The sequence below is a fragment of the Haliaeetus leucocephalus genome, unplaced genomic scaffold, assembly GCF_000737465.1.
Source record: "Haliaeetus leucocephalus isolate CR32 unplaced genomic scaffold, Haliaeetus_leucocephalus-4.0 Scaffold195, whole genome shotgun sequence".
Lineage (NCBI taxonomy): Eukaryota > Metazoa > Chordata > Aves > Accipitriformes > Accipitridae > Haliaeetus > Haliaeetus leucocephalus.
Genome location: NW_010972631.1, coordinates 2526614 through 2552272, shown reverse-complemented (window position 1 = coordinate 2552272; position 25659 = coordinate 2526614). Strand labels below are relative to the sequence as shown.

Genomic DNA, 25659 nt, shown 5'->3' with positions numbered 1-25659 from the left:
TCACATGCACATGAGTGTTGTAAATAGGGTATCCTAAAAAAAAAATTAAAAAAATACAATTTTGATTTAAGACTACTCTTCAAATCTTTCACACTTACCTCATCACTGTGACAGAACATAGGAGTAAACACATTCTCAAGTAGAGATAGTACATGCTCATAAGCTTCAAAAAGACACCTCATAGTTTGAAGTTTCACAACATCCATATACGGACCTTCAGCAACTATAAAAAAAATTTATAAATATAAATAGATCTCTATATATGGGCATATAAAATTTGATCTCTTCTGGTCTGAGTTTACAACTGCTTTGCAAGCTACTGTAAGTCTGACAAAAAATAGAAATAAACTGACAAAACAAGGCTTAAGCACAATATAGCAAGGGGGTAACAATTTTTAAAACTGTGACAAAAGTAAAGATTGATCACATTTAGATGAGTAAGTCTTCACTTTATTACAGAATGCTGTTTAATTTCCAGTGTAAATTATTCCTTTCAAATTCAAACTTACTCCTTTGAATCTCTTCCACAATAAAAGGGTCAAATCTGATTTTGTCAATGCTTTCATCCAAACAATAAGTTTTGTAAATTTTCTGTACTTCCTCATGAAGAGACATCTTTTCAGTATCTGATAGTTCTGGTCGCAAAATTCGGTCATTGAATTCCTCTAAGACGTAAAGGAAAGAAAATGCATTTGTTGATCACCTTGGCAAGCAAATAGCATCTTGAGCAACCTATAACATTGACTCATTTTCCAGAAAATATAGTAATTTGTAAAACTTTAAAATTAATAGAAACAGAAGACATCTCAAAATCTCAGGAAATAAGGTAGCTGCTTTCTTATTAACTATAATTCAGATTTGTTCATAAAATTTTACTAAAAATATATTGCAATCCAAACTAATTGTTCCTTATCACAGTAAGGATAAATCCATGAAGCTGTTCCTGGTAGAAGAATGAATCCGAAGAATGATTTTTTTTCTTCCTAAATTACCACACTGTAAATTGTAGTTTTCTTTTAGTGTGATTTCCAGTTCATGCTAAACACACACAGAGCCCCAACAGCCCTTTATACCAGTAATCTGCCTATTCTACTGCTATTTCATTCCTAAGACCCAACCCATCATAATATTTTCAATAATGTCTTTAATATCAGACTAACTTGAGAATGAATGTCCCCTGAGAAAAACAAAAATTCTATTCAGCACAATTATGGTGCAATCCTATTGATTTATTAGCTCACCACGTTAACAGCATGACTACTGGCCAGAAAGAAGGGAAAATAAGGTAGCGTTTGATTCATTTTTCAATAGACAAAACCAAACTTCTTCAGAGAAAGTCTACCAAGACCCTTCTGGGATTTTTTGGGTTTATTTTCCACAGTAAGCGCTTCTTAGTCAAAATATTTCTATCAAGTGAAGAACCACCAAGAGTAGACAGTTTGGGACACCATAACTTGAGAGACCTAAATCTCATTCTTTATTTTATCAGCCAATATACAGATTTGCCACCTATGAGAATGCAACAGAAGTTTAGAAGGAAGAAAATGCTGACGTTTACCCAGAAAAAAAGATTGATCATGGGCCAGAGTTTGAGTAACCTTTCTGCTAGAGGAAGCAGTTCTAAAGACCTCTAGAAAGGTCAGCTTAGAACCCCCTGTAGGTACCACCCGCACTAAAAAGGTAATTGCTTTGTTGTTTTTTTGGTGAGGAGTTTTTCTGACAAAAGCCAACATGTCTGGAAGGATTATGAGCACATAAGAAGCTGTATGCGCAAAGATTATTTATATTTCCCTTACGTACTGATTAACGATTTCTGCAGTATTTTATGAGATAAAGTCTGTCTAATTTAATTTCACATCTTCCTGATGTATGTATGGGCTTGGGATATGAAGACACACCCATTATTTCCTATATAACATGGAAATACTTGTTCACTAAAACAAAAAAACCCTATTACTTTGATAAGCCAGTAATTAACTACTAGTTGACCAAAAAACTTGAAATAAACCACTCCAACCTACAGGAACTTCACAGAAAACCTTATCATTGGAAAGCAGAGGACTTTTCAAACAACACTTGTATAACGGTAAACCCAAATGCATGCTTTATAGCCAAGGTACACGTTTCTGAATAGAAGGTTTCAACACCTTTAATGTTCCTGTTAACATTTCTGTTCTTTACAGAAATCAGAATTTTAAAGCAAAAAGAACAAGAGAAGCTTTTCATGACAAACAGCTCATTTTAGTAATACTTTAGTAACCACATATTAAAAAAAAAGGCAGCTGTACTTTCTATCAGTGGCCAGAACTTTTTTCTTACAAGAATATTCTATTTTAAAATGTCCAACCTTTATCAATAAACAGAAGTACATTTAAGACCTACAGTCCACACTGACATTAATGTTGCCAAGATTAGCATTCAAGAAACAGGACATATTAAAATAAGTGAACACAGATCCCGAAAGGTAATCTTTTGCTTAACAATGCTGCCTAGTTTTGAGACTTTGAATATTCACTTCAACGTGCAAATGCTTAAAGCTTCTAAAGATCATCAAATATACCTCAGCACATGTATGCAATCTTACCTACAGTCAGGCAGAACTGCAGCACATGGACTGCCCCTTCCTGTTTCAGGAAGTTCATAAACCGAAATAAAAGGTCTTGCTGATCTCTGATCTCCTTTAGCTCCAGTTTCAGGACCTTAGTAGGTTAAAAATGCAGTCAGCCAATTTTCAAACTTTCAGTGAGTACATAAATAATGCAAAGAGTTGTAGAACAAAAACTGCAGGTAAAGTAAAACACTTATTCAAACCAGGAAAAGAAATAAATGTTGCCTTTACTTACAGATGGTTTTTTATTTCTTGGCTCTGCAAATTTCTGAAGGAATGGAACCAGTGAAGAAGTAGGTTCAGTTGCTTTCTCAGGCTGCAGAAAAAAAATGACAAGAGACAACTGGGTGAGAAAGCTTTCTTAACGGGTGAACAAATTACTACTGTTTTAACTTTGTCAGTACTCACTGGACTATCATCAATGAAGATCAGCAGCAAATGGTTGACAGTGTCCTGCAGGAAAACACAATATAAAATTAATATTAAAGAAACTCAAAAAATTAGATAAAAATCACTTCACTACTGTGTTATGCCCAAGTTTAAACCTGTGAGTATATTAATACTTTAAGAAAATCAAAGCCTGGCAACACGTTTGAGAATTGACCTTCAGCAGTCTCTTCAAGTATTTGCAAGTCAGGGAATTTCTGAAGAGATCTGCACAGAAACATTCTTCACCCAGTGAAGGAAAGCTCTACAAAGTATTTTTACTGTTGGTGCAGATCTAATGAACTACTAATACTTCCACAGCTACAGTACTTTCTGCTTGCAGCTAGATGATACCTTCATAAGTATTGCAATTTTGCCTATTAAAACACATGCATAAATAAAATCAAAGATGGCGGTGTTCCATCTTTAGCAATAAATGCCCTCTTATTTGCAGAATTAAGGACAAAAGAGTTTATTTCAATACAGCTGCAAAAAAGGCTAGAGTTCAAGAAATCGAGCCCTTGTTTAAATGTAGCTATAGCAATTTGAAGGTGCTTGTACTAGCACAGCACTCTCCCATTTAACAGGAATTGTAGTCCCTCATTAAAAATACATTCTTAAGAGATCATGCCAATACTTTATTTTAGTCAGTTCAGTCAGTTAAGCACTCAAACCAGTTATAAAGAAAAAACAAAAACATTAGCCACAAGATTTTTTTTCTTTTATCCCATCAAAATGCACAGCAAGTAAGTCATTGTGCATGATTTGCTTTACCACAACATACTTAGTAGGAAAACAGTAATACTGAATAAATTAAGATTATTCCTGTGCTCCAGAGTCTTACAGGATCAGCTAAGAAATCCATTGAGGGAAGGAAAACAGAACCAGGCAGAATCTCTCTTATCAGAAGAGCCAGGGATCTGAAAAGGAAAAAAAAAAAAAAAGAAAAAGAAAGAAAGAAAGAAAAGAAAAGAAAAATCAGAATCAGTACTAGATTACATAATTTTCTAAGTAAAATTTCCAATGCCATTATATTTTACTGGGAAATATTTTAGTATTTAATAATACCTTAAGCATGCTACTTTTAAGACCAGTCAAAGAACTCATAAGCAAAGGGAAAAGAAGGAAGGATGAGGATGACGACTTTGGAGTTCATTCTTTCACTCACCAAAATTACTGTACTACATAGTATGCAGATACTTTAAAGAATACAATTATAAGTAATTTCTATACCTGCACTCTGTTGACTTTGGGGGCAAAATATAAGGAAAAAGAAGTTCAGTAAGTTTTCTTAAGTAGTGAAGTTCATCTCTTCGGCTTCTCAAAGCAACATGGAGTTCTGGTCCATATTCTTCTAAAGCAGCTTGCTGTAAAAATTCTGCATTTTTTACTGCAAGTAAAAAACAGTATTACGAGTTGTTTCAGCTTTTTCTTATTGTGAAATAAGAGGCGATTGCATTTCATTTGAGCTAAAAAGTTAATACTTTCAGTACATACACAACTGCCAAAGGCATACAATGTAGAAACTTTACCAAAGAACCTTGGCTTAGACTTCGAAGCCTGGCTATGTAAAAATAAAACCCCACACTGAAATAAAAATTCCTTCACCAAACAATTGCAGCTTGCATGGTTTCCAGAATGTTTTCTCATTTATAGTTATTGAAGAACTCAACATTTTGATTCTTCCAAAAAACGGCACTGCCCAAAGTCTGCCTCTACTTGCTCTTTTCCTGACCTCCTTCACGGCCTCCTATTTATTGGACTTGCCTACAACAAAATTTTAAATCCAACTTTTATTCAATCCTGTTATATCTGTTTCCTGCTTAGAACATTTAGAAACAAACATGAAAGAACACTAATTTTAAACACAGCGTAAACCAAAACCAAAACCAAAACCAGCATGCGGATCTGCAAGAGCACTGCCTCTTACAAGTAGCTGTATGGAGCTGAAAGAATAATTGCTTTATCAGATTAAAAACTATACATATTAATAAGAAGCAACAATGTTATATTCCCTCATATCACTTCAAAGGCAAGAACAGAGCTGTAATAAAGCACACCTAGCTGCACTAGCAATCTGGCACAGCCTCATGCCAAGAACCACACCATGCACAGGTCAGGTACCTAATACATACCTGTTATCTAGAAGGTTAAAGCTTGTTTCCAGCACACTGAATTTAGTACAGAAGCCTGCTAGCTTGTCCTTCGCAACCAAGAACCATGAGTGGTATCAGCTGGGATGGGGGGATACAGGAATGCATGTCGCCTGATAAATCTGCCTAGCTGGTGTCACTAAAAGCAGAGAGGAGGAATGCGCTCTCTGGCAAGGACAGGTAATGAACGAATCATGGAGGTGTCTGTGCAAATAGTGAGGAATTACTAAGAGACATAAGGGTGAGAAGAGTAGGGGAAAAGGAAATGCCTCCTAAAGCAATCATCTGAAAAAGGATGTAGAAAATAGACAAACAGAAAAGGCTAGGCTCAACGAGCAACCAAAGCAAGGCCCGAAAGCTGCCTCTGAACCATGTATTACAGGTGGCTGGTTTAGCAACATTTACTAGGAAGCGCTACTAAAAGTCATTTTCAGCTGCTACTTCACATATCTGCCCTCAGGGAACAAGTCTTTTACTTTAAAACACTGAAGAAAACAGCTATATTTTCAATGCCATACATTTAAAATCCAGTTCTTTTTTGCTAAAGAAAACTGTTTCCAACTCCTTAGTAGAAATCAAAGGACACAGGAAATTTGGCATAAACAGCACCGCAAGATAATCTAGTATCTTGAAATTGTTGTTGTGCCATGAAAAACATCTAACGTGATCACACTATGCCTCATTATTCATGATATTCATATCCACTACTCACAGGACCAATGGCATCTATTTATGAATATGAAGCAGATGTTTTGAGGGAAGGGAGGAAAGTTCATGACTCCAGTGAAAGTAAACATCTATGCTTAAACGCTGAATGAAACCATATTTAGTAGATATAGCATTGTGGAACACAGCCAGTGAAAAAAATAAAGATAACTATTTTCCAACACCATGTGTTCTATTTTCTGAATATTCCTTCAATATGCAGTTTTAATATAATTTTTACATTAGGCTCATGAAGATATATTTATTTGGATAATAATTAAATACGCTACTGCTCAAAGTCCCTCCATGGCTTATGAACATAAACCTAACTTTTCAACATATTGAACTCCACTAACTGCTCATGTTAGTGTGCAGATGTGAAATCATTCTAGCTATAAGAGTTACAGTTACAGTACAGTGCATGGACATGCAAATCCTTTCATTTATAACTGCTCATCTGGAATACAGAGGAAAAACTTCAAGAAGCATTGCTAAATGATCCTGATTGCTCTGAATAGACAAAAACCACATTCCTGTTTACTATACAAAGAAATTTAGTATTTTAACATGGGGAAATGAAAATCAAAACTCAGAGATTATTTGTAATGTAATTTTTCCCCTATTTGTCTTTGCAACCTCCAGACGAAAAATGGAAAAGGATCGCTTTTTTTTTTTTTTAAAAGAGAAGGAAGTGAGGATGAAACTATTTAGCAAATATAGTAACAAACAAAGTAAAAAATAAAAACAAACAAAAAAGAAACATTTATACTTGCCCCTTGAAACTGACAACATATCAAGTCTTTACATTACCTTTTTGCCTGGCCTTGGCTATCACTTCGATGTGTTTCATTGCTGCCTTAAGCATTTTCTTTGTTACAACAGTTGGAATATCCACCTAAAGAACAGTTTTAAAATGAAAACAGAATTGTTCTAGGTTTTTTTCCCCAAATTTATTACAGACAACTATCAAACATACTGATTTGCTTATACATCCCCATTCTAACCATAAAATGAACCCTTAAGAAACAACCCATGAATTCTCCAGATGAACTGACAGTATGCTCGTTCTTCTGGGTAAAGCATATAACATCATGTAGAACTAAATGCCATAAACAATACTGTTAACACATTTATTGGCAACCTGTTCCCATTATGATTCTTCCATTGCAATAATTATAGTAATGTAGCTTGATTTCCAAGTCACAGTGTATGAAGCCTAGTTTTACATGAAGATTTGACCATCAACAAAAGCAAGTTAACTACGCTCTGCTTCTAGTACTTGTGTACCTTAATCCTCAGCAATCATGTCCACAAGGACTAAAAGCAAAGCAAAACCCTCCTCTCTATATATATGCAGAAAAAATGTCACAGCTCAGGTGATGGCAGAACCAAAAGAAAGTTTGAGTTACTGAGTCAAGACAACCGTTAGTGCCAACAACGATATCAGGTGATCATAAGACGAACAAAAAGCATGTATGATTTAATCAAGGATTACATTAGATTCCTACGTTTATACTTTCCTTGATGGCTATGAAAATGAAAGGAGAATTATAGAACGATTCAGGCACAAATGGACCTCAGGATGTCTTAGTCCAACCTCCTGCTCAAAGCAGGCTCTGATTAGGGTGCTCAGGGCTGCAACCACCCCGGTGCTGAAAACCTCCTGAGATGAAGACAGTCACCTCCTCACAGGTCAAATGCTCCAGGCCCAACCATCTTGGTGGCCCCCTGGTTGAACTTGCCCCACTCTATCAGTGTCTCTTTTGTAATGGGAAGCCCAGAACTGGATGCAGTATTCTAGCTGCTGTCTAAAGAGCATCAAGTAAAGGCAGATAATCACTTTCCTTTATAGACTGGCTCTACTGTTGGCGTTCTTTGCCGCCAGTACACACTGCTGGCTCGTATTCAGCTTACTATCTTCCATGGGGCCAGGCCCTTTGCAGCAGAGCTTCTCTCCCCAGCCAGTCAGTCCCCAGCCTCTGCAGTTTCAAGGCATTCTTCTTTATAAGCTGCAGTAGTTTCCACAGAAATGTCTCTAGAAACTGATTTACACTTTGCATGCCCTTTATTTTAAGCAAGAGCAAAAGACGTCTCAGAGTAGCAGAAACATAGAGTTTCAAATGTTCAAAATTTAAGACTTCTGAACAAGTTTCTTTCCTAATGGAGTTTGTCCCTCCTCAATACTAAGTCAAATAAAGACCTTAAGTAATGAAACAGAAGCATAAAAGTGCTTCTTGCCAGACAAAGAAAGAGACAGTGTAATTGCAAAGGCCACCAGAGCTGAGAGAAAAGCTGTTTTTTTTCATTCATTTGTACAAGGAGAATAGCATGTATTCCTGCACCCTCCCCAGTAATATTTGAGGTGCACAGCTATGACCTGACCTGGCCAGCGCAGACAAGCTAGTACAATTGACTAGAACTGCCTCAAAATAACTAACTGAATTAAGGTCAACTCCTATTTACAAGCAAGAAAGTAGGAGCTTCTGCTCATCAATGGAAAACCTTGTCCTTTGGGACTCACATTTCAACAGTAATTTCAATAAATCAAGAGTTTCCTATGCAATGTAGGGATAGGGGAGTGTTTATTCCTGCAGAGGTAAGTCAAAAAGCACAGCAAGCAAACTGTTATTGACACTGGAGCAGACACTATCGACTTTTGACAGAAATTTCAACCAGATGCAGGGCTAGCTACACCACACCACACAAAGGAAAACCCTCCACTTTCCCTTGAAAACCCATAACCAACCCAGAAATGGCCACAACAAAGAAAATGCGGAGCAGGGCAGAGAGAGAGAGAGAAGTATTTCAGCATATATATAAGAGCTGACTGGCCTGAAGTGCTCAAAAACCATGCCTCAAAAAAATCCACCTAGGCAGCCTTAAACAGAAAACAAAGGAATTCTTTTCACTGAAGCAATTCGTAGTTTTAAGTCTCAATTCAAAAGCAGAAGATTCTTTGGCAAAAAAAGTATACAAATATAACCTAAAAAAAAGGAAAAAAACAGTCTGTTTTTTCTTACACATAGTAGTTCTTGAATTTAAAAATTTTATCTCTATTAGCTAGAACTATTGCTTTCAAGCATTTAATAATAAATCCAAATCAAATTACAGCTGTTTGGCAAAGGTATAAGACTATTTTATTTCGCAATCAGTGATGAGTTGCTCCTCAAATGAGGTTATAAAGGACACTTTACCAGAGCTGAAAGGCTATAAAACATTCTGTCATAACTCTTTTCAGCAAAATACTGAAGCTTTAAGCTAGGATTCCTAAAATGGCAAAAAGTTGGTATTTTATTTGCAACTTGCACATCAACTCTGATTTCTACACACAACATTTTCAGTAGTATATGCATCACAGCTATTAATTGAAGCTGTTTGAATCTGTATGTGGGTGTGTGCACACAAAGAAACACTTGTTCAGCAGAAAAAAAAGTATGATCTGAAAAATATAGTATAGCATGAAACACCATGCTCTCCTGCATGGCCGAGCATGCCAAATTTCAATTTTGTTCCAAAACCCAAAGTTACTATGAGTATCATTTTGCTTGAGATATCTGTACCACTTCACACAAGGAGACAAAATAAATCATACTATTCTGTAGGATGGATACAAATAAATCTAAACATTTGTAAAGAGAAATGCATTTCTGTGATGACCTTTATTTTGTAGTTCCCCTGACAGTGCTTAATACTTGTACATGTCTTGAGTTTTTGTTGCATGTACTGTCTACCCAGATACACGGAATTGAAGATACTACATTTACTTCATTACTGTCAAAGACAGATATAGTAAATTAACACTCTACTTAAAGATGCTATAGCTGATCTAACATGATTAATACCTTATTACATGATCAATAGAGGAGACATCATCATTTTCTGAATCAACAATGGATCTACAAACAATGCAACTGACACCTGCATGTATTACAACTCCAAATTAAATTTTAAGACCTTGCTCTAGATTTTCACTTTGTAAGATTTACTCCACTTTCACACCTCCATATAATGTCTGTGCTACACAGACATTTCCTAATCTTCCCCCATATTCATTTTAAAAAGCAAGATGCTTGAGTTAGAGTAAACAAGAAAGTCATCTGGATTTGATATATTACAAGGACAGAATCAGGCATGACAGAGTACATGTACCACTTGTAGCTCAAGAAATATTGCTGTTACTAAAGAGGGGAAAAAAGAAACACATTTATGGTAGTTGCTCCAACAGAGGGGCCAGCACTGAATAAATCTGAAAACTGAGTTAGCAACTCTTCCTGCTTAGAACAGCCAGAAAGTTGGAAGCAATTCCTGTAAAACAGGCTTGAAGCACTTTACCAGAGAAGAGAGTATCTGTGCTAGTATAGTAAACACAGCAAATAAAAAATTTTAGCCTTCAGAATGTTTCTTAAGAACTACATTAATGTAAGAATGATACCTGGTTTAGTTCTTAAATGACAGTCTATTCTTTATAGACAATGCAAGGACCTTGTCTGCATTTAAAAGTCAAGCAAGCAGAAGCTATGATACAGCTACACTGCTAACCATTTTCTTATAGTTCTTTTTCAGTAATTCTCAAAACTGTTTTCACTTGGATTAAGTCACTAAAAGACAACTAAAAGATCATCCCAAGGTTTTAATAATGTCTTGCACTGGTGTAAAAAAAATATAATCATTTGCAAGAATTATAGAATACTTTGGGTTGCAGGGGACCTTCAAAGATCACCTAGTCCAACCCCCTGCCATGGGCAGGGACATCTTTCACTACATCAGGTTGCTCAAAGCCATGTCCAACCTGATGCTGAACACTTGAATGATGAATCTTCAAAGATGGTTTATAACCAGGAATGGAATAAGCTCCAGAAGGAGGGAACAGATAATGCAAAGAAGAAACTTAGATGGAAGCTGCCTATACTTGCTGTAAGACTTATTTTGGAATCACCATTTTAAAAAAAATTGAAGAACTCACTACAAATAAGTATCAGTTATTCCTGGTGGAAAACCAACATTGATACCTTTAAGTCACCTTACCTTGTGAATTCTCCGAACTAATACAGATGCAAAAAACCGCAGCGTGCCTCTCAGTTCATCCACTGAGGATTCATCATCAGTAATATTTCTGCAGTGTTGTAAAGTACGTCATGTAAGAAAACAGAATAAAATACATTTATATTAATCCAACCACAATATATTTGGTACTACTAAAAGCTGGAATAAGAACATTCAACAGTGAGACTTCAACTGGTATTAACTGAAATGAAAGCTACCAAGTGTGGGCAGAGAGTAAGCAGTCTTCTTCTCAAGCAAAATACACACCATTCCCACTACGTTTGTGCACACAACAATGGCTTAAGAAATATGTCAGTAAATTGGAATTATGTACCAATTCCTGCTCTAATATACTGTCTGCATGATTTTGATCAAGTAAAATCTAACTTAGTTTCCAACATGTGAATGTTTCCTAGTTCAGTGGCATGAAGTGAAACTGAATTAATATCGGCAAAGCCTTTGGAACAAGAGTACTGCAAGCACATACCCCAGTTAAGCTAGTCAAAATTGGATTTTCCATATTGCATACTACAAGATATTCTATACTCCAAGATTTCAAATAATTTTGTTCTGTTTTAGTACAAATCTGGCTTTGTTAACCTCTTTTGTTTAAGTTTTATTATAAAATTGGTAGTTTCTCATGCAGCTTTTAATGAAATAGGTACATCCCTTGTATTTCAGCTCAGGCTTTTCCAATAGAAAACTTTCACTGGTATTTTCTCAACAAGTTCTAATACTTAGATGCCATTTAATACAATAATATTCTCTCTTCTAAACATAAAATTGGGCCTATTTCTGGCCTAAATAGAGGTTACCATTTCCTAGAAGAGAAAAGAAAGCATAGCACAGGAAACTGACAAATGATGGAACTTACTTTTTTAAAAAGTTGAACTACTTTTGGTGTAGCATGAAATGTGAAACCATCAATTACAAAGAAAACAAAACAAGAACCTCAACCTATTGCTACTTGGAACAGAATTTAAATTATTTAACGTGGTTTCTGCTTGGAAACAAAGAAATAAAGGAGAAGTTAAACAGGTTCCCAAATCACTATGTCTAAATATCATCTAAACTTTTTATCTGGCTTGCCAGTTTCCACCTGCTGCAATAAAGTATTTTCAGTGAAAAACCATGGTAAAAATACTTGAGTTGATTCAGGAAGAAAAATACCTAACTCCATGTCTTTTTTGGGAAACCAAATGAAAATGGGAAACACATCAAGTCTTAGATGCAGAAACTGCAACTAAACTGAGTGGAAAAAGAGACCATGATAACAGCATTCCACAAAATGCAACAGAAAGAATAAAAAGTCTACTTGCATTTAAGCACATATGGACATTAGGTTATGACTAAAGATATTGGTAAAACTGCATTATAATAGCTGAGTAATGATACAACAAAGAAAGTTACATTCTGCTTTAGCTAATGACCATACATAAAAATCATCACAGTTTGCAATGATAAAGGAGTTTGCATATGTAGTAAATACAAATATTATTTGCATTAAAAAAAAAAATTCAGTACAAGCAACAACAGCACAGTTGAAAAATAAAAATTTTATGCCTATAACATCATTTTACATTATTCAGCATCCCATTTTTTAAAGCAATGTTAGCCTGGGTTATATAGCATTCAAACGCATGTTGAAGATGAACTGCTGGGTACAGATACTAGTGACCTGACTGTCAAAGTATGCAACTAATTGCATGAAAAAGCACCTTAAAGAAAGCAGCCTGGCATAAGGAATACAACCATCCTCTAACAGCTAATCATATGCAGATAAGAATACTGTAGGGGAAGGTTTGGTTTGTTTTAAGATCAGCAGCTGACATTCTGGAAGCAATATGGTTAGCAAATACCCACGCTATCAAAAGCAGCCAAGGGATTAGCAAACAAATTGTATGACTGTATTACCAGTATTTGACAGACAACAAGATACATGAAGTCATTTGGACCAAGGAGTTGTTAATTTATGGACACTTGGATAACCAGTATCTTGGCTAATTCTACTTGGACATGACTTTATGCCACGTACTTTCACAATGCGCCATAGGTTTGCAGAGACATTCTTTTAACCACCAGCATACTGAAGATGGGTGAAAAAAAACATCAAAACCACGTAAAATCTCAAATCTCTAGTGACACAGTGGAAGGTCCAAATAACTTGCTTGGAAACATCTTAGAAATTGGCTGCATCTTCCCAGAATTTGAGGAAAAAGTTAAAAACACAACTGTCAGTGTAACGGAGAGATTTGCTAAAAGAAAAAGGCTCAGTCTGTTAATTGTAAACACTTACTGAGTCCAATGTCTCAAAAGAGATACACCCAACTGCTATTGCAGAAAAGCCTTACGGGATCTACTGATAAATGAAAACCATATACAAATACCAAAGTGATTTTTTTTCTCCATGTGTCAATTACTCTTATGAAATTTGGCTAACTCCTATCAAAAACATGTAGAAAATAAATTGCAAGCTGATAAAACTGTAAAGCTATGGTTTGTAACTCAACAGAAATCCTGAATTTTTCTTGCATTACTTGCATTTAAAATAGAAGCAGCTCCATATGTGAAAACACTAGTTTTAGTCACTATCAAAGAAAAATGTTTTCACGGTAATGTATCACAAAAATGTGGTAATTACTGGATTCTAATCTAATCTGAGAGAATTGGAGTTGCAGTAGCATTAATGACCAAAAAAATGCAGTAAACAGAGTGACTCATTCAACTTTTAAACTCTCTTATTTAAAATGAGGCTCATATAAGCAAGATATTATATAGGTTTATTGTACAGCGTACACCATCAGCAATAGACTCGGAGCAGTGTTTCATAGCTCTACGAACTTGGATTACTTACAACTATGCTCTATTCTTCGAATATAGTTGAAAAAATTCTTAAAACACAAATATTTAAATATAACCAGTATAAATACTTTGAAAAATACCAAATAAAAAAATGCACATAGGTATAACTACCTATTTCAGTAGAGTTCACTGGATTTTAAGTACTAATCTTCATTCCCCTAAACCAATCCAAGTTTAGGGATGTTTGCCTCTAAATTTTAACATGCTAATAAAATATTACAAATTCTTACACAGTTTATTAATGAAACAAACATAAAACACAGCTTTTCCCTGCTTATAGCACTTTATTTCCTGAGCAATAAATGCATGATTTTATCTTGCAACATACATTTCTGATAAGCGTTATACTTCCCAGGCTTCTGAGTGAGATATATCATGTTATCTCTCTAATGTCCAGTGTGCAAGGTGCTGCAAGACAGCATCAGCTGGCAGGGCACAAAAAAAATTAAAATAAAACAAAATACAATTAAATTAAAAAAAAAAAAAAAAAAAAAAAAAAAAAAAAAAAAAAAACAAACAAAAAAAGAGAGGTAGCTTCTGCAGAAATTCCATTCACTTGAAGGGGGGGGCAGCTAGCATAAGGAATTATGCCCAGACTTTTCTGCAAGGGAAGGCAGCAAACTGTTTCACCAACCTAGTCTGGCAAGTCTGAATTGCCTGCTGGTGGTTACGCACACTGCTAAACAAGGATAGTCTGGATGCAAAGGCTTCTGATTTGGCTCTGTGAAGAATTATCCAGAGTCAGTGAGGTTTCTTAGCTCAGAAAAAACATTTCATGAATGCAAGAGTCCTTTCTCGAGGGTGAGCTGAACTATGCAAACAGTGCAGGTACACCTAGGTAGGAAAAGTCAGAACTAATATGCTCTACACGACAGACCTCAAACGGCTGCACGCAGGCACACAGTTCAGGCCTCCCTGCATGACTGTTGCTAGAAATACTGGAAAGCACAGAAACACCTGAATGTCTAGAGGGAATGAGACCTGATCTGACATTACTACTGTTAAGCTGAAACCAGTAAGACTTCCAGGACTGAGTTGCTTCCTGCAGAGTTACTCAGATATTCACTGCGCTATAGCTCACTGAACTCCCCGTACTTCAGGTTCATGGAAAGCTTGTTAGGTCTGATCAGCATGGTGTGAATTTATGGAGCTAGTTCAAAAGGCGGAGGTGCAGCCACGTAAAACTAAAGACAGTGCAGAACATCCACACAGCTCACTAGCGGGCAAGATGTAGCAGAATTTAGGCTGACTGGCTCCACACCAAGTATATTTTCCACTGCACTTCTAATTACACATTATTACTATCACCACCATATGATGTGTTCCAGAATTCCACTGTCTTGGGTGTCAGAGATGCAAGTAATATGTGGAATCCAAGTTTCCTTGTCAGTTCAAAACAAAGACATTGAAGACATCTTCCACCAGCCAAAAAATCCTACCTAACTTCAAATTATGACATACAGAAGATGGTTCCCTTATATTCGTCACTTTATCAAACAGCTCAATGGCACATGCTCTAGTTCTCTGCATTTGAAAGTTAAAAACCTTGAGTTTTCCAACTTGACCGTTCACAATACACGGTGCTACAGCTCCCTCTGCTGTTCGCATAAGCAGTTAGGTTTTATACTTCAGCGTATTCATCACACAAAGATAGACGCGAGACATGCAGGTACTGGCCACAATTAAAAACCAATCAGGCAAAGAAGTCTGCCCAGAAAGTTTTAGATCCCAGAGAGACAGAAAACAAACAGTGTGGAGTAAAAGAAAAAAGTATACATTTCTTTTAGCATAAAACTGAACATTTCCATCCAATGAAAAAGTCAAAAGCAGAACTGAGGCAAAATGTTGTTCTAACACATTAATGCCAGCATGATGAATTAAAACTATTTTTAGTACCTTCTTACAAAGTACTCTGAAGCACTAATTAATATATAAAGATACAAGGCAAAAAAGCAGAAAAAAGAATTAGCCATAGTCTTTCCTTTATATGCTATTTTAAAGTTATTTACATAGTACTACTCTATTCAACTTAGCACTCACAGCCTTAAAACTCAGCAAATCACCAGACGTTCTGCAAGGTGGCCACAACGTATATTCAAAATACCTTTTCTATATTAATTAAAAGTATAATTTTTGGTTTTAAAAAACTATAAAGTGATTTATTTTTTTAAAAAGCAGTATGCAAGATCAGTATGCCTCTAATCTGGAAATAAATTTCTGGGGATTTTTGAGTTTTCACGTAGGTTTTAATGAAGCCAAATGTATTTCTAAGTAAGAGTTATTAGAAAATTAACATATAAAAATGAATAATCTAGAAGTGGTTTTAGGATGAAATACAAATTTCAGAACCACCTCTATCATGCCTAAATTATTAAAAACTCTGTTCTACTCTGCTAAGTGACAATAAAACGATGAAACTGTAGCACTTAAAAGTATGTTTTTACTAAAGAAATAGAAATGTTTATTTTCAGGTGACTATTTCTTAAACAGTTTGACAAATATTTATGATATTCAAAAATAGTAACTTTTAGGTAAAGCTCGTACCTGTACCATGGATAAATAAAGTTTTCCAGCACCAACTCAAGCACCTGCGCAGAACAAAGACAGCTGCATTACTAAATAAAGTTTACCACAAATCCCTGTTAGAAGAGTTAAACACACAAACACCTTCCAAAACTCATAGAACATAATTCATACATCATAGAACTTCAACATACAAATGTGTACATTGCAATCCTATTGACAGATCAATCATTTTGCATAATACTCGGTACTTTGGGCAAATACCAACAAATCGATGGTTTCATCAGATATCAATGTGAAATAGCTGCCACTAGTACTATCGACAACATAAGCACAGCGCTGTGGCCACTGTTAGGCGAATGCTATGAAAAATGTAATCTTACCTCAAACAGCCCTTCCCTAACTTTTCAGATCAGTCCCCGTTCTTTTCTGATGTAGTGCAGAGTATCACACAGGCACAGTTACCCATCCTACACTTCTACACATCCCTATCCTTTTCATTCAAACCATCCAAACCTCTACCTTTTCCAGCTCTCCCCCCCCTCAAAGTAGGACAGTCAATTCTGTATGCTCGCCACTTACAAAGAAAGGAAAAGAAGAATCCTAAAAAGCAACTCCTAGGAAAGCCATTCTGCTTTCTCCACATCCTGCACCACAGCTTTCAACAAAGCCCGTCTTGTGGTCCAGCCATCTCCTGAAGTCGCAACCAGAGCGCTTCCCAAAGTCCTTGTCCTACATGTATCCTCATGGCCTTCTCCCTCCTGTTCCGTAGCCCCTGTATATCCCACCTGAATAGATCTCTGTGGGAGAATCTTTTCCACCCTTTCCATCAAACCTGTTCCTCACAGGTCAAGTCTGTGGTTGTCTTTTCCACACCAGAAAACCTAGGTTAATCAGGAAGAACCAGTGCTGTTGCAGCCATGCCATAGGCACATCCCGGTTCAGCTTGGCTTTCAATGTCACAGAAGGAATTGAGGCAGAGGAGGTGACAGACCCTGTGCAATCAGCGGGTTGCCACCACCATATACACAAGGCGTCCTGCTAGCCGGACTGCAGCTTTGACACCTCTCCTTACACCCACACAGAAGTTTCAAGTTAATGCTACAGTCCTTGCACCATGGTTAGCAAAAAGAAGACTTCCGAAGGGAAGGGGAAATGCCAGACTGTGCCAAGAAAAAAAAAAAAAATCATGAGGAAGGAGAAGGAAGGATGAAATTTTCTTGAGATTTCTCCTTCACTATAACCCCAAGATATACTCTGTACTGCCTTCTCCTGTCACAACCTATCCCTTAATTTGAATCATTGCTTTAAAGATCAGTGCGTTCCCAGCAGCATCAATGCTGATTAGGGTAGGAAGACAGAATACTTGTGTTGCTACGTGAGGCTGCTGTGCCATATTCTATAGAAGGAAAGGTTTTGCAAAAGAAGCCACGGTGTTCAAAGAAAAATGTAAAGTCTGAAAGCAAAGCTGAATGTAACAGCTGATATACAAGTGTCACTTACGAGAATAAGTACTATTCTTCTTACAAGATTTGCTGCTGCACCCATTCATGCTGCATACACTGCAAGAATTCAAGACTTCCTGAATCTATACTATCTTTAGGGCACTACATGCCTCTGCTCCACTCATGATTATAAAAGCACACTGAGTAAAATGCACATGATGGCCTTTTTAACTCCTCTCAATTCTTCAGACTTGAGCAGTTGATGAATACTCTTTTCTGTTTTCACTACTAAGAGTATCACCTACTCAAATTTGATAAGACACTCTCTCTTTTGTAATTGTTCCATTTCAGTGATTTTTGCCCCTTTGTTTTTAAGGATGAAGGAGAAATTTTGTTCCTTCACCATCTCTCTGAAGGAATGTTCTCCAGTTTGGGGTAACTTTAGATGTCTGTGTTATGGACCATACAAAGTCATCAATGTCTTTGCTCCTACCCCTATGTGCTACAGCAGTAATAGATCCTGAAGTTGTAATATGATCGTGTGTTGATGATGGATGGGTAAGCTAAATTTTGTGTCCCACCCCTCCAGATCTCGTACTTCCATTAAAAGTGTGGTGGAAGGTTGGGGGGAGATGACAACAGATGCTTTACTTCCCAGTCCAGAAGAGATCAAAAAATCCCACAGAAGCTTCTTTGGAAGTTTATCTTCAGACAACAGGAGGAAGATCACATCCAGTTCCAGTCTGCAAACACAGACCATTGGCCTTAAGAGCAATACGTCAGACTACTCAAAACAATTTCCCTGATGCCTAGCACTGCCAGTATATAAACCACCAAGTTACTCCATAGAAATCTCAGTCTCACAGGTACTGCAGCATTATTTTTGTTCACGAAGAGTTTCTAACAAAATAAACCTCTTTCGGGGCTCAAACTGCAGACTCTTTCAAAAAAGTGCTTCTCAAAACCAAAGGCCAGCAGAAAAATCCACACTGTGCATATATCTATTAAAGGATCCCTTTTCTTTCTTCCTCCACTTTTGCTATGTGCATCCCAAGCAAGAGCACAAGACAGCAGATCATCTTCTGCTTGGAAGGGAAAGTGCGCTTGGACAGCCTTCAAGCACAAGGGAGCGTACTCAAAGGGACTACAATGCACTCCTCTTGAAAGAGCTTTCTTCATCCATGACTACTACTTTGGAACTGAAAGCCTATCCATCAGGCTTTCAGTCCCTGTGTCACTGCAATTTCAGTTCATCAGATCATAGAATCACGGAATGGTTTGGGTTAGAAGGCACCTTAAAGACCACCTAGTTCCAACCCCCTGCCATGGGCAGGGACCCCTTCCACTGGACCAGGTTGCTCAAAGCCCCATCCAACCTGGCCTTGGACACTGCCAGGGACGGGGCATCCACAACCTCTGGGCAACCTGGTCCAGTGCCTCACCACCCTCACAGTAAAGACTTTCTTCCTAATATCTAATCTAAATCTACCATCTTTCAGTTTAAAACTATTACCCCTCATCCTGTCAATACACTGCCTGATAAAAAGTCCCTCCCCATTTTTCCTGCAGGCCCCCTTTAGGTACTAGAAGGCTACTATAAGGTCTCCCTGGAGCATTCTCTTCTCCAGGCTGAACAACCCCAGCTCTCAGCCTGTCCTCAGAGGGGACACGCTCTAACCCTCTGATCATCTTTGTGGCCCTCCTCTGGACTTGCACCAACAGGTCCATGTACTTCTTATGCTGGGGGCCCCAGAGCTGAACGCGTACTCCAGGTGGGGTCTCATGAGAGTGGAGTAGAGGGGGAGAATCCCCTCCCTCGACCTGCTGGTCATGCTTTTCTTGATGCAGCCCAGGATATGGCTGGCGGTCTGGGCTGCAAACGCATATTGCAGGATCAAGTTGAGCTTCTCATCAACCAACACCCCCAAGTCCTTCTCGGCAGGGCTGCTCTCAATCCACCCATCACCCAGCCTGTCTTTGTGCTTGGGATTGCCCAGACCCAGGTGCTGGACCTTGCACTTGGCCTTGTTGAACTTCATGAGGTTTGCACAGGCCGACCTCTCAAGCCTGCCAAGGACCCTCTGGATGGCATCCCTTCCCTCCAGCGTGTTGACCGCACCACACAGCTTGGTATCATCAGCAAACTTGCTGAGGGTGCACTCTGTCCCACTGTCCGTCACTGACAGATGTTAAACAGCACTGGTCCCAATACTGACCCCTGAGGAACGCCATTCATCACCGCTCTCCACTTGGACATCAAGCTGTTGACTGGAATTCTTCTGAGTGCGACCATCCAGCCAATTCCTTGTCCACCGAGTGGTTCATCCATCAAATCCACGTCTCTCCAATTTAGAGACAAGGATGTCACGCAGGACGGTGTCAAATGCTTTGCACAAGTCCAGGTAGATGACGTCAGTTGCTCTTTCCCTTATCTGCTAATGCTGTAAGCCCATCGTAGAAAGCCAAGAAATTTGTCAGGCACGATTTGCTCTTAGTGAAGTCACACTGGCTGTCACCAATCACCTCCTTATTTTTCATGTGCCTTAGTATACTTTCTAGGAAGATCTGCTCCATGATCTCGCTGGGCACAGAGGCAAGACTGAGTGGCCTGTAGTTCCCCAGGTCTTCTTACAGCACCAAGGTGCTGTACTGAAGCTAAAAGAGAGCTACAGTGTGAAATCATCCATACTGCAAAATATAAGCACTCCAGGAATAATAAGCGACTGACTGCCAGTTACTGGAGTTCAAAGCATACAGTCTATACAGCTTTCCCGTGAACCCTGTGAGCCTTCCAGGCTGTATTAGTGTGATTCTGTAAGTCAGAAAAAAACCTGTCACATCATCCACTGCACTTTCATAAAGCACTAGGAAAGCAGGACATGTGTACCCACTTCCATTCCAGCAACATCAATGATATTATTCAAGCTCAATTGCTCACACTACGCACACGTGCCAATAAAACAGATAGGACATCTCAAAGAATGACAGCTAATGACAAGCAATTTCCTTGTCTGTAAAGTATTATTCTCCAGTTTTAAATACAAATTATGAGTCATTTCATTTAAAGCCTACCTATTTTTCAAGCATTTTGCAAAATGACTGGTTTGACTACGTGTGAGCAGTTTTGAACTGGAAAGAGATTACAAGTGTAAAATCAAATGCAGCAGGTAGCAATACAAGCAGCAGCTGAAGAAAAAACAACAATTATTTTCTAGCATGCACTGCAACACTGCAAGCTAGTCAGACCTTGCTGCTGAGACAAGCTTTCTGCAGACTGCCATAGAATAGACCCCAGTTGTCAGGAAGAGGAACTGTAGAGCTGAGTGATTAATGATTCAGTAGCAGGTCAGAACTACCAGGCCAAATTAGATTGGAAAGGAGCAAGGATTTGATAAGTAAGCCACAAAGACAATTTTAAAAGCCTTAAAAGATGGTACAAGTAGATAGCTGAGACCCCTTCCTGGGGTTAGAACAAGCGATTCCCATCAAGAACACGTGCAGGCCGCTGGGCTGCTACAAGAGTTCAGGACTGGCAAAGAGCACGTTCAGACAACTGATTTCTTATCATGCATTTGTTCATTTCTTACTTTTAGAAAAGAAAAGAAAAAATAAAAAGGAGAGATAAAATTCTGGTCCCATAATCAAGTCAAGAACCTGAGAACTTAAGAATTAAAGAAAAACTTGTGAGATCAACAGACAGCACCTTGATCCACCAAGGCATTTCTTTCATGACGCTGATCAAGAGTAGCTGAGCAGCTTTCCGCAGATTTGACTTGCAACTATCCCTCACACAGCAAAAATGAGATTGTAGGGAAAGAGCTGAGTTCATTAACTGAATAACAGAATTAAATTCTCCTTTATACAATCTGTAGCACATGAAATTACATACAACATAAAACTGACCAACAGATACCACATCCTAATTCAAAAAGAAAGAAAACATTGGGGAAACTAACATAGAGCACAATGGATTAGAAACTGGAAACAAAATTATACTTAAGTCACTGTGCTATTTTTGTGCAGGATACAGCCCAAACTATCAAATATTGATAAATGCATGGTTGAGATAGTTTAGAGTTCAGCTACAATAATAAACATAAATGAAGGGGGGAGGAAAGCCCAAGCACAGGTTTTTCCTGTTGTTCTAAACCATGTACAAGAGCTAGATAACTAAAACAAGAGTGCAAAGGATTAAGAATTTGAAAAGTGAGACAAACTGTCATCACAATCCAAGAGAGAAAAAACCATACGTGTGAGAAAAAAATGGATTTCTTCTGATTTAAATATGCATTAAATTATTCTGTAAGCACTTGAAAACACAAGCTTAAAGACTATACAACTAAATCAAATTAGAAACGTTTGGAAATGAGAACATCTCCAAAATTCTTGAACCTGCAAAGGTAGAACTAGAAAAAAATAATCCAGAATAATACAATGCCGGAATTGTTCCAAGTATTTGAAGAATCTGCTTTTCAGAAGCAGGCTGCACTCTGCACTCCTTTAGAATCTCATTAATCTTAATTCAGTTCTCACTGTAGCAGCCTCCCTCTAATGTAGGACTAACCCACAAAGGAAAATAAGAGCAGCCTCTCCTTCCAACCCGAAGCAGGCTATCCAATTCCAGGCACACATTACATGCTGCATCCCCAGTGCAGATGGTCAAGAGGAATACGGCATGGGCAGAACGCCTGCTACCCTTTTAACCAGTACAGAAGAGTTGCAACAGGGAACAATGCAATGAGATTTCTCATCTCAAATAGTATCCTACACAAGTGAAAATGGTGGCTGAAACAGACTGCTTGTTTGGGGCCACTAAAGCCAACTACCCTGGCTCACTGCCCCAGGAGGCACAGAACTCGGGTCTGGCACTTCCCTCTAGTTAAACACCCAAAGAAAAGAAAAGAATGAGAAACACGGCATAGATATACAAAAGCCATGTCTACACTGCTAAATAAAGCAGGGCCAGGGACATGCCACTGAAGCAAAAAGAAACAGCAAAGAATAGCCCACACCACTTTGGTTAAAGCAGAATTACAGCAACAGCAATCAAATACAAAATACCAAAGTGCAGCAACACATTTTAAAGATCTGTCTTAGAAGATAACTACAGTATCTACTTATATCTCTTATGAATAACATACTACAAAGAACATTTTTAGCACTAAATTCCCATTTAAGCTAAACAGGAAAATTTCAAGTTCTTCAGCGTTTACCATATCCTTTGGTAAACTGTCACAGCTATTTACTACCCAAACTCCTAAAAGTATTACACGCACAGAAGCATTTATTTTACATTCTATTATTAAAACAAGAGGTTTAAAAAAATAAGCCTACTGAAATGATATTCGCAAATATTATTATTTTAATACACTTGAGCCCCAACTTATTAAAAAAATTAATAAAGTAATTTTAAAATAACAAATGCTTGCTTCTTCAATTGCACAGGAAGTCACTACATTAAACCAAAGGAAGTCAACATGTTGTTATCTGTGGTTTTTTTAAGAACATTCCTCAACTGTCCATCCCTCCCTTCCGTTGAGGTTTTCATCCTTTTGCTGTAGGCCATGCCCAGGACACCATCACACACAGCTGAATTAAAGTGTTAGCTTATACCGTAAATGCACGCAGCTTTGAATTCATACACCATGTTGTTAATTGTGAGAGCTGACACGCAAGAATTTTCTCACTTCTGACATGCCAATTGTTCATCCTCCTACCATACAACTCCAAAGTTGGAATTCTAAATAAATGGAGATTAAGCTACATACGTGCCTGCGTATTTTCCTAGCTTTAAAAAAGCACAAAATATTATCTGTTTAGCTGCCAATATACTTCATCAATTACCAATCGAGGTAAAAAAAACAAACCCAAAGAAAAATTGTTCTTTGGACAATTGTTCTTTTTTTAAAGAGAAAAGAACAAAACAAAATTCCTGATTTACAGTCCTATTAAAAAACAGGTATTTATGCTAGTCTTTTTTTTGAGTAAATCCACTAATCTCTTTTTTAGACAAATTTTGCTACAGGTTTGTCTGATGATTTTAAATAGCTACCATCACATTACCATCTTCATTACAGAAATTTTGTAGCTGGGGCAAATAACCTCTTAACCTCCACTTCAATGAACTAAGCAGGCTGAAATCTTTAACTTTTCAAGAATCAGACATGTTCAATTGTAACTGTTCTTTCTTATATACTTCCCAATTTACATAGATGTTTCTTCTATGTTCTAGACACACTACTACAGGAACAGTCACATCTGTGTTAACAACTAGGCCATCTCACCTCTCTGCTCCCAGCATATATTCTTTTGATTTGACTTTTACAGGAACAAGTCAGCATATGTATGAAGTACATCTGAACTATCTACTGAACCAGAAGCAATAGGTCTAAGAGATATGTAATAAAAACTCGCTGAATTTCAAAGTACTAAAGAAATGAAGCAGCAATTACCTCCGAGAGCGATGCATCAACCTTGGAAGGCACTTTCAGATCCAGCCATGGCTGATAGTTCTCCAGAAGCAAAGTAGGTCTGTAGGAGAGCATGGAAAAGTTGATGTGACAATATTTAATTGAACACTTCCTACTGCTATGTGCAAAATGTCAGAAATACTAAGCTTACTCGTGCCATGTATTTAATTTACCTGTGTCTCCTGCATTTGACCTTGCCACATACAGCACAACTGTGACCGTGGGGAAATAGCTCCGGCAATTCTAACTGCTAAGAGAAGATTTTTGGACAAGTTTACATTCTTCAAAATGATGACCCTCTTAATATAATGATACATTCACAAATTTCTTTTTTAGAATATGCAATTGCAGAGAACTGAACAGCATAGAGACAAAGTTGTTCTCTCAGCAGGAAAACAACATAACAAGGCATGGCGTGAGAAACAACTGAACAGAACAGAAAAATCGCTTCCACTAAAACATCTCCAGTCAGCTCCCCATACATCAGTTAGTCTACTAACAGGCCAGCTGGTTTCTCCACAAAACTTGCTTTACTCATCGCCCTGGACTATTGCAACTATAACGTTTTCAGTCCAACGAAATTCTACCATTAAACCATTTTAAGTTAGAAAACGGCAATTTCATTTGGGAATGTGTTTTTTCTTTGAAATGCATCACCACTTAAAGAAGTTTGACTGCAATCAGCAAAGAAGACTTAGCGCTGCCTTGCCAAAGGAAAAGCATCTTTAGAAAAGAAAAAGCCTTGATAAAAGAGAATACAACTACGTCATATCTCAACTGCTTGCTACTCAAATGCCAAAAGCGAAAAATGAGTGAAGCAGAAAATAACACCTGTGAACACTCCCAACAATGGGTTTTACAGCCACACGTGGATTCGACAGGACTATGCAGAAACGTATGAAGAATCCAAAGTCTTAATCATTGTACATTTGCTACAAAACGTCTATCAGTTGGCGGACGTGAGCTGCGCGGAGGTGTAGTGCTGTTGAGAGCAGCTAGAATTACACAAGAATCGCCACCCGGCATAAATTCTTACCAAATCTAAAGAAAGCGCAAGAAGGTTAACAGTCGCGTTTACCTTGGGCTTGTATTTTATTGTAAAAAGAATATTGGGCAAGAGGGAATCCGGCCCCAGCGAGCAGTAGAAGGTGACTACGCCGGCCACAAACGACCAGAAGATCATTAAAACGTGCAGATACCTTTAGATAAATAGAGAGGACGGGAAGATTACTGCGTGACAAGGTACCAGCGCTCACACCGGGCCGGGCCCGGGCCCGGGCCCGGGCCCGGGCCCCAGCCCTCCGGACCGGGCGCGCTTACCGGTTGAGGAGGAGGGTGGCGGCTCCCAGCCCCAGGAGGAGGCAGCAGAAGAGCGGGTACTGCCGGCAGGTCTCCCGCAGCACCTCGGCCCCCCGCGCCCGCTG

The 25659-nt window shown here is 38.0% G+C and overlaps 1 protein-coding gene across 2 annotated transcripts in view; it reads right to left on the bottom strand.

Moving 5' to 3' along the window:
• SNX14 (sorting nexin 14) overlaps window positions 1-25653 on the bottom strand; it is a 57628-nt gene extending 31975 nt beyond the window's left edge. The window contains exons 1-14 of one of the 2 annotated variants that reach the window (XM_010565731.1): window positions 25556-25653; window positions 25314-25434; window positions 24409-24485; window positions 24218-24296; window positions 16342-16385; window positions 10918-11005; window positions 6703-6787; window positions 4268-4424; window positions 3879-3954; window positions 3017-3061; window positions 2844-2924; window positions 2585-2699; window positions 510-665; window positions 99-223 (exon numbers count right to left, since the gene is read on the bottom strand). In XM_010565731.1, coding sequence (XP_010564033.1) covers window positions 99-223; window positions 510-665; window positions 2585-2699; window positions 2844-2924; window positions 3017-3061; window positions 3879-3954; window positions 4268-4424; window positions 6703-6787; window positions 10918-11005; window positions 16342-16385; window positions 24218-24296; window positions 24409-24485; window positions 25314-25418 — 1233 coding nt within the window. In that variant the 5' untranslated portion in view covers window positions 25419-25434; window positions 25556-25653. Of the gene's footprint in view, window positions 1-98; window positions 224-509; window positions 666-2584; window positions 2700-2843; window positions 2925-3016; window positions 3062-3878; window positions 3955-4267; window positions 4425-6702; window positions 6788-10917; window positions 11006-16341; window positions 16386-24217; window positions 24297-24408; window positions 24486-25313; window positions 25435-25555 lie in introns of those variants that run through there. The other variant, XM_010565733.1, reaches the window with a different exon arrangement.
• Window positions 25654-25659: the final 6 nt, after the last annotated feature.